Source organism: Pan paniscus, chromosome 9, assembly GCF_029289425.2.
Source record: "Pan paniscus chromosome 9, NHGRI_mPanPan1-v2.0_pri, whole genome shotgun sequence".
Taxonomy (NCBI): Eukaryota; Metazoa; Chordata; class Mammalia; order Primates; family Hominidae; genus Pan; species Pan paniscus.
In genome coordinates, this window is record NC_073258.2 from 47,422,370 (window position 1) to 47,437,459 (window position 15,090).

Below are 15,090 nucleotides of genomic sequence, written 5' to 3' on the forward strand. Positions count from 1 at the left end.
TCCTGTGAATCAGTGTTTTCCTAAGTCTTAAGAGGATTCCACCCCGTGATAAGAAAAAATGGGGGGGTCAGCATCCAGTAAAGCCTGTTCCCTGCATCCTGCTCCGCTCACCCCTCCATCTCCCTGAGACTGAATGTAATGAGGCCACCAAAGGGAACCTGGGCTGGCAGGGAGCCCGAGTGTGCCATCAGGCAGAGCCCGCTCACCCCCATGGCAGGCTCACAGCCCTCCTTTTCCTGGCAGTGGCCAGCTGCGGCAGCACTCGGCCAGGGGCTTGGCAGAACGGGGACCTGGGAGGGAAGGAGCAGCATCACCTCGCCGGGTCTCACTCCTTCCAACACTGGCCATGCTAGACAGGTCTCTGGGATCTCAGGGGATGGCTGCTGTCCCACCAAACACTGCCAAGAGACACAGGACTCTTACCAAGCTGGCCCAAGTGAGCCCCCAGGACCCCTGGGAGGCATGAGGTAACTGTAAGATAAACCTGTCTGTCCTCCCCATCACCTTCCTGGGGGGTGGTTCTGAGTTGAGTCCGCAGATCCAGGCAGGGAGGGCTTGCCTGTCAGTAGGGTCAGCCCATACATCATTTAATCCTGCCACAGGGATCAGCCCATACCCTTGGTCACCAGAAAGCAGGACCCACATGTGCAGAGGCTGGGCCCCCTCCCTGTGTCCGGCTGCAAGGAGCAGTCTGTCCGATGGCCCCTGTGCGGTCAGATGCTCCTGGATGGGAGCACGATGTGACTGAACTGGAAGCCTGCCTTGGGGGACAGGGGGACAGCAGGGCTGGTTGCAGAGGTGGCTCTCCTGCTCTGCACTGTCCTGCCAGTTTCTTCAGCCTGTCAGCATCTGCTGCAGTGATTTAAAGATGCAGATTCCATATTAGTAGTCTTTTATCCCTCACCCCCTTCCCACTCTTCCCCCCAAGTCCGCAAAGTCCGTTGTATCATTCTTATGCCTTTGCGTCATATGGCACAGTGTATACTGCTTGGGTCGTGGGTGCACCAAAATCTCACAAGTCACCACTGAAGAACTTCCTCATGTAACCAAACACCACCTGTACCCCAGTAACTTATGGAAAAAAAAAGTGTGCAGATTCCAGCAAGGCCACAAGATGGCCCCAAGCAATGCAGACGTGGCCTCAGAAAGTCTGGTGCTTAGAGGGCCGAGAGCGTCTTAGTACCTTTAGGCAGGTGCCGCTCCTTCAGCGTTACAGAGCGCCTTCATGTCTGTCATCTTGTTTATGACTCTTCTTAACAACCCAATTAGGTAGCCAAGCGGTTCGATGTGTAGACAGGGCAGTCGTTATCATTGCAGAAAGTGAGGTGCAGAGAGATGAACTGACTGCTGAGGTCAGGAGCTGCTGGGTTGGCATGCAGCCGCTGGGCCACGGTCTCCAAGTCCCCTGGCCTGGGCTCTTCCCCACTAGAATGGAGCTGTTCCGTTGAGAGGAAGAGGAACTTCCCCCCAGGGATGCTGGGCCCACGCACCTCAGGGATTTGGGGAACATGGATTTCTCTATGGGCGGGGGCCAAACTAGACCACAGGGTGGCAGGGCAGGGGGATACTCAGGTGTTTTTCAGGGGCAGGGCCAACCCCTGGGCCTCCCTCCTTCTCCCTTTTGTAACCACTTTTCCATCTTTGTTTCTGTCCCCCAAGATGATGAAGATGAGGAGGCGCCTGGGCCCTCAAGGCAGCCTCTTCGGGTGCCTCTGCAGCGGTCTCCGGAGGAAGAGGCCCACCTGGCCAGGCCCGCCCTGCTCCGTTCATCCTCCTCCTCAGACCAGTCTGAGACGGTGGGCCCCAAGCCAGAGGCCCTGCCCCATCCCTCGCCCCAGGCCCAGGCTGCCTGCAGGACCCCTCGGCCGCACCCCAGCCCACCCACCACGGGCCTTGACTGGCAGCTCCTCCACGTCCATGCCCAGCAGACCGAGGTGTTCCGGCAGTTCTGCCAGGAGCTGGTGACCGTGCACCGGGACATGGCCAACAGCATGCACGTCATCGGCCAGGCCATGGCCGAGCTGACCAGCCGTGTCGGTCAGATGTGCCAGACGCTGACAGAGATCCGGGATGGGGTTCAGGCATCTCAGCGGGGGCCAGAAGGGGCAGCCCCTACGGGCTCCACTCCCCAGGCCACCCAGGCCCAAGCCCCCCTGCCAGAGCCCCCACCAGCTTCCCCAGCATCAGCCCCCACACGGACTACCAGGTCTCGGAAGAGAAAGCACAATTTCTAACCCAGCTAGTCTGCACTAGGAGGAAGAGTCATGGAGGAGGGATGTCTGGCCTCACAACAGGGGCCAGTCTTTCGTGTCCAGGAACAGGATCGATGACCCTTGTAGGACACTGGGGGCGCTGTTACCTCCTCACCGAGCGCAGGTTGCTGTCCTGTGGTCTAACAGAGCATGTATTCAGACCCGCACCCTCATCTTTGGCGGATGCTGAAGATGCAAGAAAAGCCACCTGCTTGATGCTTGCTTGGCCTGGAGATCGTTCTCCTCTTGGTCTGTGTCCCGTGGTGGCAGGCCTTGCAGGGAGGGGGGCAACAGTGGGGAGCATCCAAATGGAGTCCCACTTTCCAACCTTGGGGCTGCTGCATCGGCCTCCCACATGTGACCTCCCAGGCCCTGATGCTGCTGCTTTTGAAGGGGGTGAGGCCTGATGGGCAGGTCAAGTCGGTCCTTCAGGGAGGGGTCTACCCTCCCTTGCCCGGGGGTGGTGCCCGCCTTGGCCCTCCGCTTGCCCTTGTGCGCGTGCTCAGCTGCTGTGCTTGCCTTTTTTGGAGTGGGGAGAAGAATGGGATGACGTCGGAGGAAGGAAAAGACTGTCTTGCATTCATAGAGAGCACTTTATGCTTTTCCTCGCCCTTGCAGAGTCTGGGTGGTCTCAGTGGGGGCTCAGGACAGTCAGCTCAAGACAGCCAAGTCAGGTATTATTATGATCATTTTTATCATCATCATCTGTATAAGACAAATGACACAGCCAGTTAGTGAGAGGGCCAGGACTGGAAGCCAGGGTATCGGTTTTCCCAGCTCCCCTGTCAGAGGCCAGATCTGGAGTAGTGGGAAGAGGAGGCAGGGGGCAGGTCTTGCCCCTTGCCAGGCCTCTGCCCCTTGCCAGGCCTCTGCCCCCTGTATCTCTGCTTCTGCCTCAGCTGTCCTGGGTGAGGTGGGAGGCACCTAGCATTTAGCAGGTGATTCTCCCACCCTGCCCTGGCTCTATGGCTCATAGCCAGTGGCTTGGAGAGGCAGGGCCAGATCTCAGGAGTGGAGGGCAACCTCTTCCCTGGCTTCTAAAAGAATCCAGAGCCCAGTGGGGCTCATGTCCCATTCCAGGTTCCAGCATGCCTTGCCTCTGCTTGCTCGGGCTGCTTACGCACTAGCTACATACACCTCTAGCTTCATGTTTCATGTTGGAGTGTGGGGAGAAAACTGGGTTCTTAGCATTAGAGAGGGAAGTGGCAGGTGGCAGATACAAGCTTAGCTCTGACCTGGGTGCACCTCAGCTCTGTGTCCTTTTTTTCCCTGACCTGAAGCTGACCCCAGCAGAAGTCCCCCAGCCAACCCCTCCACCCAACAACCCCCCACCCTCCCATCCTGCCCCCAGCCATAGTGGGAGCTGGGAGGATTGCAGCATCCAGTGCCTTCCAAGGCTGTTCCTGGAGCGCTGCTTGTAAACCCAAGCCAAGCTTTGTCCCACGTAGGGAGAATGGAAGGTGACTGCAATGTCCCTGTGCCTTTGGCTCCATCTCCCCATTCTGTGGTTCTTTGGGGGTTCCTGCTTCCCTCAAACTGAACACTCTCCTGTCCAACAGCCCGATGGCTTAATTATTGCCTGGAATTGCCCGGCCTCCGATGCTGGAATCAAAGATTGCCTTCCGAAGTATTTTTGTTAAGATGGCAATAAAAAGAAATCAATCTCACTCTTTGAACACACCCAGTGTCCAGGATCTTTCTTTGGTGTGTATTCTCTTTCTTCGTTTCCTGTGAAAACCTCGAGGACCCCAAAGCAGGGGTTAGATGTTTAAGGAAAAGCAAGTTGGTGAGAAGGGCTCAAGTGCCCCTTGATTTCCCTGATTCTATAAACTGCCAGATTCCCTGTATCCAGCACCATGCCAGGCCCTCGGAGGAAAGGAAGGGCATGCATGCACGAAACCACTCAGTTATATTTCATTTCTCTGCTCAAAAGTGAGGTGTTGCTAAGTCAATTTTACCTTTTGTTCCCTAAAAGTAAGCGAGAAGTTCTGGAAAAACAATCACCGTTTCAGACAGGAGGCTCTAGAAGGGTCAGGGGCTGTCCATGTGCCAGTGCACTTTAGGGGCCACCTGGAGGCATGACCCTCCCCACCAATCCAGGTGTCTGTGTGTCTGGCACTGGCAAGGCTCTGCCCACCTAGATCTGAGGCTTCTCAAAGTAACCAAAGCTGCCTCCTCTGCCAAGAGGAAGCCTCCTCACCTGTGCATTGCCCTGGCTTAATACCAGTCTCAGAGAGCTTCTCTCAGGCAGGAAATCCCCTAGTCTTGCCCACAGATCCCCTTTCTAGAAGGTTCTAACTTGCCATCCTCCACAGTTCTTGGCCAAAAAGCATGGCCATAGAAATGGAGGACTACCCAATTTCCGAGAGATGCAAAGATGCCGTGAAACCATTCCCAGGGCCTTCTCTCCCAAGGTCAATGTATGAAGCAGTGACTGGCTGGCTGCTCTCTCTCTTCCTGGGGAGGGAAGGAGCCAAATTGGAAGCTGTAAAACTGAAACGGAAGTCAGAGCAAAAGGGACAGTGAGGACTTGTCAACTTGGGATGGAAAAGATTTTCAGTTTCTGTTTCTTGGCTTCAGTGGGGATTGTTGGGCTAGCACATTAAAACAGGAAGAGGAAACTTGGGTGAGAGACAGAAATGAATTGGAAGAGGGAGGCCTCTAGCCATGACCAGGTGACCATCTGGTGGGTGGATGTGTGACCCAAAGCCCCTCCTAGCCCGGAGACCTATGCATGTGAGAACACAGAGCCCAGCCTCTTCTCAGTCGGTCTTTTCCTAGTTCTGCCTCCCTAACTGGGGCAGCTTCCTTTGTATTGAAGATACCCACTATGCAATAGTGTCTGAGACTGGCCTAGTCAATTCCCTCCAGCAAAATGGATGCCCTGTGTTATGTTTTCTTTGCGTTAGAAACAATAGTCATGTGCTGACCCAGCTAGAAAATATGATGCACTTGATAAGACACAGTGGGTGAGGTCTGAGAATTGTTGTCTTAGTACTTACCTATCCAGTCCCCAAGGTCAGCTGGGAGGTTGGAATAAAAACAATCCAGGATCATCATGACAGGTTTAGTCCAGAGCTCTCCACCCCATCAGCAGCACCACCACCTTCCCCTTGGTTGCTCCAAAGGTCCCAAATTCTGTGGGTTGGAGTTGAAATGCCTCAATAAGCACTAGCATTTGCAGAACAATCTCAGCCAGGCATTCTCTGTGCCTTCTCTCAAAAGGTAGTGACCTGGTAACTCTTCAAACCTCCTTGCAAAGAGCTGCTCAGCCACAGTGGATAGATTTTGCCCCTCCTGGTAGCCTTCCACTCCTTGGGGAGGGCTTCTGATTTCTGCAGCCATGTAATAAATGGAACAGGCACAGTTCTTCATAAAGGGGTTGTTGTGAATGGGGACAGAAGGGTTCTGGGGGGTGGTCGAGCCAGCAGGTGTTAAGGCAAAACACTTAAAAGCAGGAGATCTAATCAGAGGTAACAGGTCTGGGGACCTAGCTGGCTTCATTTAGCTTTACCTCTTAAATGGTATAACATAAACATCTTGTCAGGGGAATGGGTTGTGATTCACCAAGAGTTGCCATATATATTGTATTTCAAATGCTAAGTTTCAGAACAACAAATACAACAAAATCTGAATAAGCATTGATCTGCCTTTGAAAATACTTTGTGATTTATACAACGCCTTGAGGTTAGCTTTCCAAATATTGATTCTTGATGGATAGAAAAAGACCAGAAGATGGAAAGTTAAATTGACTTGAGTCTTTCTAAACCTTTTGACACACCCTAGAAGTTGCTCTTTTGAATAAATAAATCCCTGATAGGAATGTATTTCTCATCTAGCTTTTTCTCTTGATGTCAAGTGTCAGAGAAATAATTCTAGCTTTTAGAGCTTGGTGGTTGTTTAGAAACTGGAAGGAAAAAAGGAGAAGACAGTATTCTCCAATCATAGTGCTATGATTCAAGTGAGTCTTGTGAGAAAAAAGATGAATGAATGGTTTCCCTTTTGTATCTGGGAGCAGGAAAGTTTGGAACAACTTCTATTCTGTGCTAACCGCAAGGTTGATTATTTTTGGATGTCAAATCCTAGACTCTCACTAAATTGGGGACTGGAAATATTTTGCATATTCAGAAGAAATCTCAGCTATGGAGAAAAGACTGACTCACAGTTGTAGAATTGAGATTGGGAATTATTAATTTGGAGTGACATCTCTCACTCCAAATTAAAGGAAAAGGGGCTCTTTTCCTTTCTCTTAAGTCCTTTGTTAATAACATCCTGGCTGGGTGCGTGGAAATCACCCTGTGGTCTTCACTACTCAGGGATAGCGATGCTTATATCCGATGTGATAAGAACACCGATGTGTTGGGGCTAACAGAGAACACAGACCTAGGAAAAGATGCAAATTCTGGCGGATCAAAGCACTGTAAATCTTGCAAGTTCTACACCTCCATGGTGGAGCCTGTGGCTTGCTTCTCTCAAAAGGTTGAAGCAGCCAAAGCCAGCATTTGCTCTCCCATCTGCCTTGGTCTTACTCCTTCTGAGGTCTTGCAGCATCCTGTTGCCAGAATGGATTGTTCCCTGGACTCCAGTGATCCTCCTTGGAAGGCAACAGCCTCCTCCCAGGATCTCCAGATGAACAAGGCAGGATATAGATGAGGGGCAGCTGGTGCCATCCCTGGGACCTCTAGAATGTAGATTCTCCATGCTGCTAGCTGCCACCACTGTCACCTCATACTGGAATTGGCATTCGTATATTTCTTTTCTTTATGTGTGTGTCAGGAGTGAGGTGGGTGATAGTAATAGTTGCTTATTGAGGGAAACTTTGAAAGTATGCAAAATTACAAAGATGATCCACCTGTAAGGGGTTGTCACTGTTAAAACATTGGTATATTTCCTTCAAGTCGTTTACTGGGGCTTGTTTTTAAAGCATTATTGGAACCATAGTCTACTTCCAGTCCTATTGTTCTCACACTATCTTATTTCAACACCATTTTTCCATGTCATAAAAGAGTCTTTGAAAACATTTTTCTATAGATGAATAGCATTCCATTACATAAATGTAACATCATTTACGAAATCTTATCTAGTATTAGACATTTAAATGTTTTGCCTTTGTACTGCTATACACAATGATACAAGTCAGCATATTGGTATGCCGGGTTTGCATACTTCATCCATAACTTATGTTTCTTGAGCCATATTGCCAAATTGTTTCCTAAAGGGTTGCACCTGTTAATTCTGCATCATCAGTACAGGAGACACCTTTCTTACCACCTTTACCAATAGAGATATTATCATCTTTTAGAAATCTGTGCCAATGAGACAATGTACTACGCTGTGTTTCTTTTATTAGTGATGCTGAATACTTTTCATTTGTTTATTATCCATCTGAATTCTTCTGTGAATTTTTGTTTCCCCTGGACTTTTCCAGATATAATTCATTGGGCTACACCAATCAGACAGACTTTGATTTTTGTCCCTGGTTTTTGAGACAAACCATAACATAAAGAAGTTTATTTTTTACTACAAATTTCCTAGGTGCTTGTGTAGCTCAGAACCCTAAAACGTCAACTAATTTCCTCTTGCCCTCTGATCTGTACACCTTCACTCCTCGGCAGGTGTTCCCTCATCCCACCTTTTGGAGGTGGGTAGGGTGGTGGGCTGGATGTCGCACATGTTGTTTCAGTGAGAATGGGCGAGGGCCATAGATTCTGAGGGTTTGACAGAACTTTAAAGGTTTTCTGGGCATTGCCGAGTTGGTGCTTTACATGCCCACATAGGAGCCATGAGTTACAGTGGGAAATGTGCATAGGACTCAAAGCTCCATCTCCCATTTATTAGCCGTGTGACTTTGGGCAAGTCGCTTGGCCTCTCTGAGCCTCAGTCTCCTTATCTTAAAATCATTTAGTAAGATTAACCAGTGGTTGTCAACCTTTTGTAGTCTGTTATTTACCTTCCTCCCCTGTCCCCACTGGAGCCCCCATTTTTTAAAAGATTTTGATCTTTAGCATTTATTAATTGATCTCTTGGACACCTTGTCACATGGGCTATTTCAGCAAGGCTTTGTGAAATACTGGAAACAGTTGAAGGACCCCAGCCTTACCACCTTCAGAGGCCTGTGGGTATCTGGGAACCCCAGTGGTTAAAAGTTAGTGAAGAGTAGAAGAGATAACCTTTCAGTTTTTCAATCACTTATAATATTTAGTTCATATATTTTCCATATGGTGTGAGGCAGGCAGGGCAGGTGTCATATCCAGTCTCAGAAAACAGAGATTCTTAGAGGTTTGGAGATCTGCTTGAGGTCCCACAACACGGTGACGTTGGGACAGGGATGGGTTCTGGCTGGTGCTGCTTCTCCGGACAGGGCAGCTGCTCTGCTGATGTTCACATGGGCCCACATGCCTGTGGACTTCTAACCATCCACACTTGCCCAGCACTGTGCAGGCACCAGCGGGCACTCAACAAAGGGTGGCCCATGCGTTCTCACCTGTCTCCCCTCCCCACCAGGTACGTGGTCATCTCCCGGGAGGAGAGGGAGCAGAACCTGCTGGCGTTCCAGCACAGTGAGCGCATCTACTTCCGGGCGTGCAGGGACATCCGGCCTGGGGAGTGGCTGCGGGTCTGGTACAGCGAGGACTACATGAAGCGCCTGCACAGCATGTCCCAGGAAACCATTCACCGCAACCTGGCCAGAGGTGAGTGCCATGCTCCACATGAGCTGCGCCCACCACTGAGCCCCAGGGGAGGCCTGGATAGCTTGTTTTGGAGCTTCCTGAGAAATACGGTTCCCAGCAATGGGAAGACCCAGAGTGATTCGGGGGAACAGATGGTTGAGGTCTGAGCAGCAGCTCTGGGCCAAGCAGGGGCCACCCCAGCATGTTATCTTCCCCTAGAAATGGTCTCAGAAATCCTTACCACACACATTTCAGAGTATTCATGAGAGAGACGCCCCCAAAACCGAGCAAATATGTTTAATCAAAATGTACCCTATTTCCCCAACTCCAGTTGATGAAAAGATGTTATGAACTGCCACTGCCTCAATAATGATCGTAATAATAGGTAACATTTACTAAATACTCAATATGTGAAATACTGACAACAGTCCAAGGACCCCACTCTACCACCGTCAGAGGCCTGTTGGGTATCTGGGAACCCCTGTGGTTAAAAGTTTGTGAAGAGTAGAAGAAATGACCTTTCATTTTTTCAGTTACCTACAATATCTGGTGTTGATATATTTTCCATAGCCTGTGAGCACATTTTCTGCATGTTCCCATGTAATCATCATAGCAGCCATCCCTACCCTGTCAGTGCACCCCGAGAAGTAGATGGAGTCACGGACATGTGGCATTTAGGACAATGCCCACCTCCATCATCAGAAGTCCTCAGCTATAAACTTTTAATACTCATGATCCCACGTGCATTCTTTTACCCATCTTACAGATGTGCAAACCGAATATCAAATGAATACAGTGATTCATCCAGGGTCACCTGGCTAGGAAGGACAGAACTAGGTTTCTAATCCATATTGGTCTGACTTCAAGGTCTAAGTTCTGACCTGCAATGTTACCTGATGTCCCAGACAAAACCAGTCCCCTCCTGGGTTCCTCCTGGTGTCTGTACTGCAGTCCTAATGAGATGAGGTGAAAGAACAATCCCTATCAAAAGAAGAAGGTTGGCAGGAGGTGGGATGGTGACTTAGGTGTGGGAAGCCAGGTGGGTTGGGTGTCCATCCAGAAGCAGTTTTAACTACTCTCAGCCCCTAGTCCTTTACCCTTTTATTCCATCCTCATCCTGACCAGGGTAGACTGGTGAGTCCAGGCCCTTCTTTCAAGGGAGTTTTTTTGTTTGTTTGTTTGTTTTTTTCCCCACTAAAACCACGCATCCAAACACCTAGAGTCTATCTGGTGCCAGGAACCAAGGCTGTTCCCAAGCCTCACCATATCGTGTTCCTGACCAACTTACTAATTGGAAATAAATCTTCACTTGGAATATGAGGGGAGAAGATGAAAAGGGGGTAGGAGTGACTTATTCAAATTAAGCTATCTTTAAAAGCAAAACAGAACAAAGCAAATTGTGGACATTGAGTGCACAGCTGCTGCCTGACTTGGTAAAAGGTATCTGGAGATGATGGGCAGTAAAAGGAGACCCCATAAACATACTCATTTCTTGTCTTCTTTGGATCTCAGGGTTTGGCACATGTTGGTTTCACTTGGCAAGGCGTGCTTCCATGATGAGGCTGCAGTGGTTTCCATGTGACCTCTGGAGATGCCTCATGTAAAAGTGCCTGATACATAGTAGGGACTCAATAAGTCTTTGTTGAATGGATAAAAGAAGAAATGAATGAAGACAGCCAAGAAGCTTTCCAAAGAATCATACCACTAGAAGAAAAGAAAACCCAGAGAAATCGTATCTGAGAACACAGATTTCATCCCTTGGTCATAACCTTCTTGCATTCTTCTGGATTTGTGATGTCCTTTTCTTCCCCCCAGTGGTCTTCTTCAGAGCACCTGAAGCTGCATCATCCTCCATGAGCCCCAAGACCACAGGGGATTGCTCAGAGAAGGGTGTGAGCTTTCTGGAGTGGTTCAAAGGAGGCGTGTCAGACAGACTTGAAAGGAGATACACCAAGACATATGAAGATACAGGAGGGAAGAGGGTCTATTCCTGGTCAGGCTGAGCAGTAAGAAATAGGAAGGAAATTGAAAGCCACAGTGGGGCAGTTCCACAGCTATGGGTGATCCTGAAGCCCTTGGGAATGGTCATGGAGCTCAGTGGCTTTTAAATGTGTGCCTCTATAGCCTGTAGCTTCAGCGGACTCTGGTTAGTGGTGTCCCAGATGGGTGTGCCATTGCTGCTCTGAAAGGGAGATCCCCTATGCCCAATCACTCTTGGTCTTATATAGAAGGAGGTTTCTTTGTAATTGGAGGTTGGCACCCTGATGGAGGCCAGAGCATGAATTATTAGTTCTTATTAAGTAGGGATATTGGTTGTTGCCAGAAGTCTTCCTGAAGAGAGTGTAAACTATTCCTTTGTGGTTACCTTTTAAGAATAGATTGCATCTAAAGCTCGCATTCAAACAATTTATGTTATTTGACCTACTTTGATTCACTAATTTACTTTGAGGTTTTCTTTGTTTTTGTTTTCCATGTTGTATGGAGGCTTTGGAACCAATTTCATGATGCTTAAAGGTCTCTTTTGGCCCGTAAATTTTTCTGAAAGCCTTAAGTCCACAAAGATCATACTAAGAAATTTGAACAACGTTGTTTTCAAACAATGACAAGGAATCTCTGGTGATTTCTAGGCTTGACTTCCCGATGTCCTCAGTTGTTTGCTGCCTGATTGTCCCATGAGGAAAGGAAAATGTGGCTCTTGATTTTTAGAGATTTTCAATGGGCAAGTGCTGCATCTGATCTGTAAGACATACAGGTTGCATTTTCAAGTTATCTCCATCTCTCCCCTTTCTGTAGCTCAGCTGATACAGAAGTGCAGGCTGTGGGACGCTGCCTGGGTTCCAGAAGCCTTGGAGATAAAGTTGTTCCTTAGGTATTCATGTGAGGACAGAAAAGGTGCATCCTGAATAGATAACTCCCTTTTGTGCTGTAACCTAAAGGAAACCTGAAGTCAAACATGGGGCAGGGCACAGCACCCATACCAGCTATGGGAAACCAGGCGTGGAACATCTGGACTGCTTATGGCAAACCCTTGGCCTTCAATCAGAAGTCTTTTGCAAATGGAGCCATCAGAAGCCTAAGTACATTTTAGTTCAAGTCATTGTTCAGCGGCACATCACCTAGGGCCCCTGCACCTGGTCTAGGAAACCTTTGAGATTTCTGAGTTCCATAGGCTACTTTCAGGACCCTCTAAGGGCTGAAGAGATTCCTCTGCCTTTTTAGCATCTCTCACCAGGAAGCATCAGCACTTCTGTAGCAGTTTATGAAACTATGTTGGTAATTTTTAAAGAATCAGGCTAGCTGGATGCCATGGCTCATGCCTGTAATCCCAGCACTTTGGGAGGCCAAGGTGGGCAGATGGCTTGAGCCTAGGAGTTTGAGACCAGCCTGGGCAACATGGCGAAACCCTATCTCCACAAAAAGTACAAAAATTAGGGTTTGATGGCTTGTGTCTGTAGTCCCAGCTACTTGGGAGGCTGAAGTGGGAGGATCACTTGAGCCTGGAAGGTGGAGGCTGCGTGAGCACCACTGCACTTCAGCCTGGACAACAGAGTGGGTCTCTGTCTCAAAAAATAAAAATTAAAAACAAGGAATCAGTCTAAAATAATTTATGGTTGAGGAGCTCACCAAAGTCTTTGAAACAATTGAAAGTAATTCAAAGGGAATTGAAGTAATTCACATGATAGAAAGAAATAGGCAAGGAAACGTCCTTTGAATTGCCAAGTAAGGAGACATGGCTATATTTCCTGACTGCTTTGGGTCATTATGGCTACCTTGTCCTTTATCTTGTTGGAGGCTGCCATGTTGGAGCCCTCAGCGCCATAGGTCTCCTTGTCTTCCCCTTTCTTCTGCCCTTAGTCGTCAGTGAGAACAACACAAGTTCAGATCATGCTTTCTCACATGTTCCTAGTCTGCTGATTGCTGGGAGAATTAGAAAAGACAGTTGCCATAGGATGGACTTTGCCTTAAGTAGGCTGTCTCCAGAGCAACGAAGGAGGAGGAAGGAATGAGGCCTATGGTATTTCATGTGTACCTTTTACCAAGTCGAAGCAGCCATCTTGTCATTGCTAGGGCTGAGGGGAAGCTGCAAAGGTTGGGGGAGTTGATACTCACTTGGCTCTGAGGTATGTTCCCACCACCCAGTGTGATTAAGTGGGATGTTGTTTTCTAGGGTCATAGGAAAGAATGTTCAATTACTCTCCCTTATAGATTTCTCTTAACTTATAACCGTAGAGCTTGTAGACATGAGGCTTCTTGGAAACTGTCTCTTTATAAAAGGTCTTTCCACTGTTCAGGTCCTATGAGTCTAGCTCTGATGGACCACTGAGTGATTCGTGTCTCCCCTTTGCAACACTTGCCCTAAAAGCCCAGATCTAGAGGGATGTGTCAGGTGACCTAACAGGAGGCCTGCTTTGTTTTCTGTTGGTTTCTCCAATTTGGGGGTTTTCCCCATTTCCTTACACCCTGGTTTTCCTTCCTAGGAGAGAAGAGGTTGCAGAGGGAGAAGTCTGAGCAGGTTCTGGATAACCCAGAAGACCTGAGGGGTCCCATTCATCTCCCTGTGCTGAGACAGGGCAAAAGTCCCTACAAGCGTGGCTTTGATGAGGGGGATGTACACCCCCAAGCCAAGAAGAAGAAAATTGACCTGATTTTCAAGGATGTTCTGGAGGCCTCACTGGAATCTGCGAAGGTGGAAGCCCATCAGTTGGCCCTGAGCACCTCACTGGTCATCAGGAAAGTCCCCAAATACCAGGATGACGCCTACAGTCGGTGTGCAACAGCAATGACCCATGGTGTGCAGAATATAGGCCGGACCCAGGGGGAGGGGGACTGGAAGGTCCCCCAGGGGGTCTCCAAGGAGCCAGGCCAATTGGAGGATGAAGAAGAGGAGCCTTCATCATTCAAGGCCGACAGTCCTGCCGAGGCCTCCCTTGCATCTGACCCTCATGAACTTCCCACCACCTCTTTTTGCCCTAACTGTATTCGCCTAAAGAAGAAGGTTCGGGAGCTCCAGGCAGAATTAGACATGCTTAAGTCTGGGAAACTTCCTGAGCCCCCCGTATTGCCACCACAGGTACTGGAGCTCCCAGAGTTCTCGGACCCTGCAGGTAAGTTGGTTTGGATGAGATTATTGTCGGAGGGCAGAGCACGCAGTGGGCTGTGTGGAGGGTAGCCTAAAGCTCTCTGTGGAAACCACCTTCCGGGAGACCTGAGGAGTGTAACGTGGAGGCGGCTACCTCCGTGGGTGGGAGCCCAGGTCCTCAGTGTCTCTGGCAGGCCCATCGGCAGCTCTGCCAGGTGCTCCGTGTGTTGCCCTTGTATCCTCCTTGTCAATAAAGGAAGTTCCGCTGCAGAAGGGGTGTGTGCTGTGTTCTTGACCCGTTGCCTTTCTCTGGTACTGGTGTCTTACCCCAAAGCCCAATTTCTAAACCCAGTCTTTCTTTGTCCCCAGTCTCAAGCAGGGTGTCCCACTGGAGAGATCTCTTGGCTTCCCTAACTTAGTCCAGGAACACAGCCTGGTTCTTCTCTTCCTGAATCTCTGTCCTGCCACACATGGTCCCAGTTCCCTAGCCTGGAGTTCTAGAAGGATGGAGAGTGAGGGGATCCAGGCCATTCACCTGCATGGCTTTGCCCTATTCTGTTGGCTACCTGGATTTCTAGAGTTGGTCGACAACTAGGCAGGTTTTCTAGTTCATATCTGCAGCTGAGGGAGACTGTTTACATAGCACTTACTCTTTTAACCACATCCCTTAGCTCAGAATGAGGTGTTTCTTGTATTCAAAGCATGCGTCTGAACTAAACTGCATTTTGATCCTGAAATCACTTGGGGCCATATCCAAGATGCCTTTGTTCACATTAATGAAGGGCAAATGAATCCCAAGTCCTTGCTATATAACTTTGGAATGTGTGATGTGCTTTTCCTCCTCCATTAGATCTACTCTCCTAGCTTGTGCTGTCCAGTTGATAGGGGGCATTTAAATCCCTCAAACACCCACACATGGAGGGCAAGGGCAGGCAGCCTGGAATCTGGTGGGTGTGACAAGGCAACCGTGGACAATCACAGGGAGAGTAAAAGTCACATGGGCAAGCAGGAGTGCTCATAAACTAATTCTGGGCTGGGATTCAATCCATCATAGGCTTCCACGGACTTCTGTTTCCCACGGTGTGGC

The 15,090-nt window shown here is 49.1% G+C and overlaps 2 protein-coding genes across 10 annotated transcripts in view; both read left to right on the forward strand.

The window, feature by feature from the left end:
• The window catches only part of PRDM11 (PR/SET domain 11), an 88,317-nt gene that overhangs the window by 63,728 nt on the left and 9,499 nt on the right, over positions 1–15,090 (forward strand). For 6 of the 9 annotated variants that reach the window (XM_034932440.3, XM_034932442.3, XM_034932441.3 and 3 more), the window contains exons 6-7: positions 8,757–8,944; positions 13,402–14,028. In XM_034932440.3, coding sequence (XP_034788331.1) covers positions 8,757–8,944; positions 13,402–14,028 — 815 coding nt within the window. Of the gene's footprint in view, positions 1–1,659; positions 3,933–8,756; positions 8,945–13,401; positions 14,029–15,090 lie in introns of those variants that run through there. The other 3 variants (XM_055094316.2, XM_057299147.2, XM_055094315.2) reach the window with 2 other exon arrangements.
• On the forward strand, positions 2,276–3,932 carry LOC117974904 (uncharacterized). The gene is given in 2 exon segments (XM_034932443.4): positions 2,276–2,538; positions 2,540–3,932. Coding segments are annotated over 2 exon segments (711 nt in total). The 3' UTR covers positions 2,988–3,932.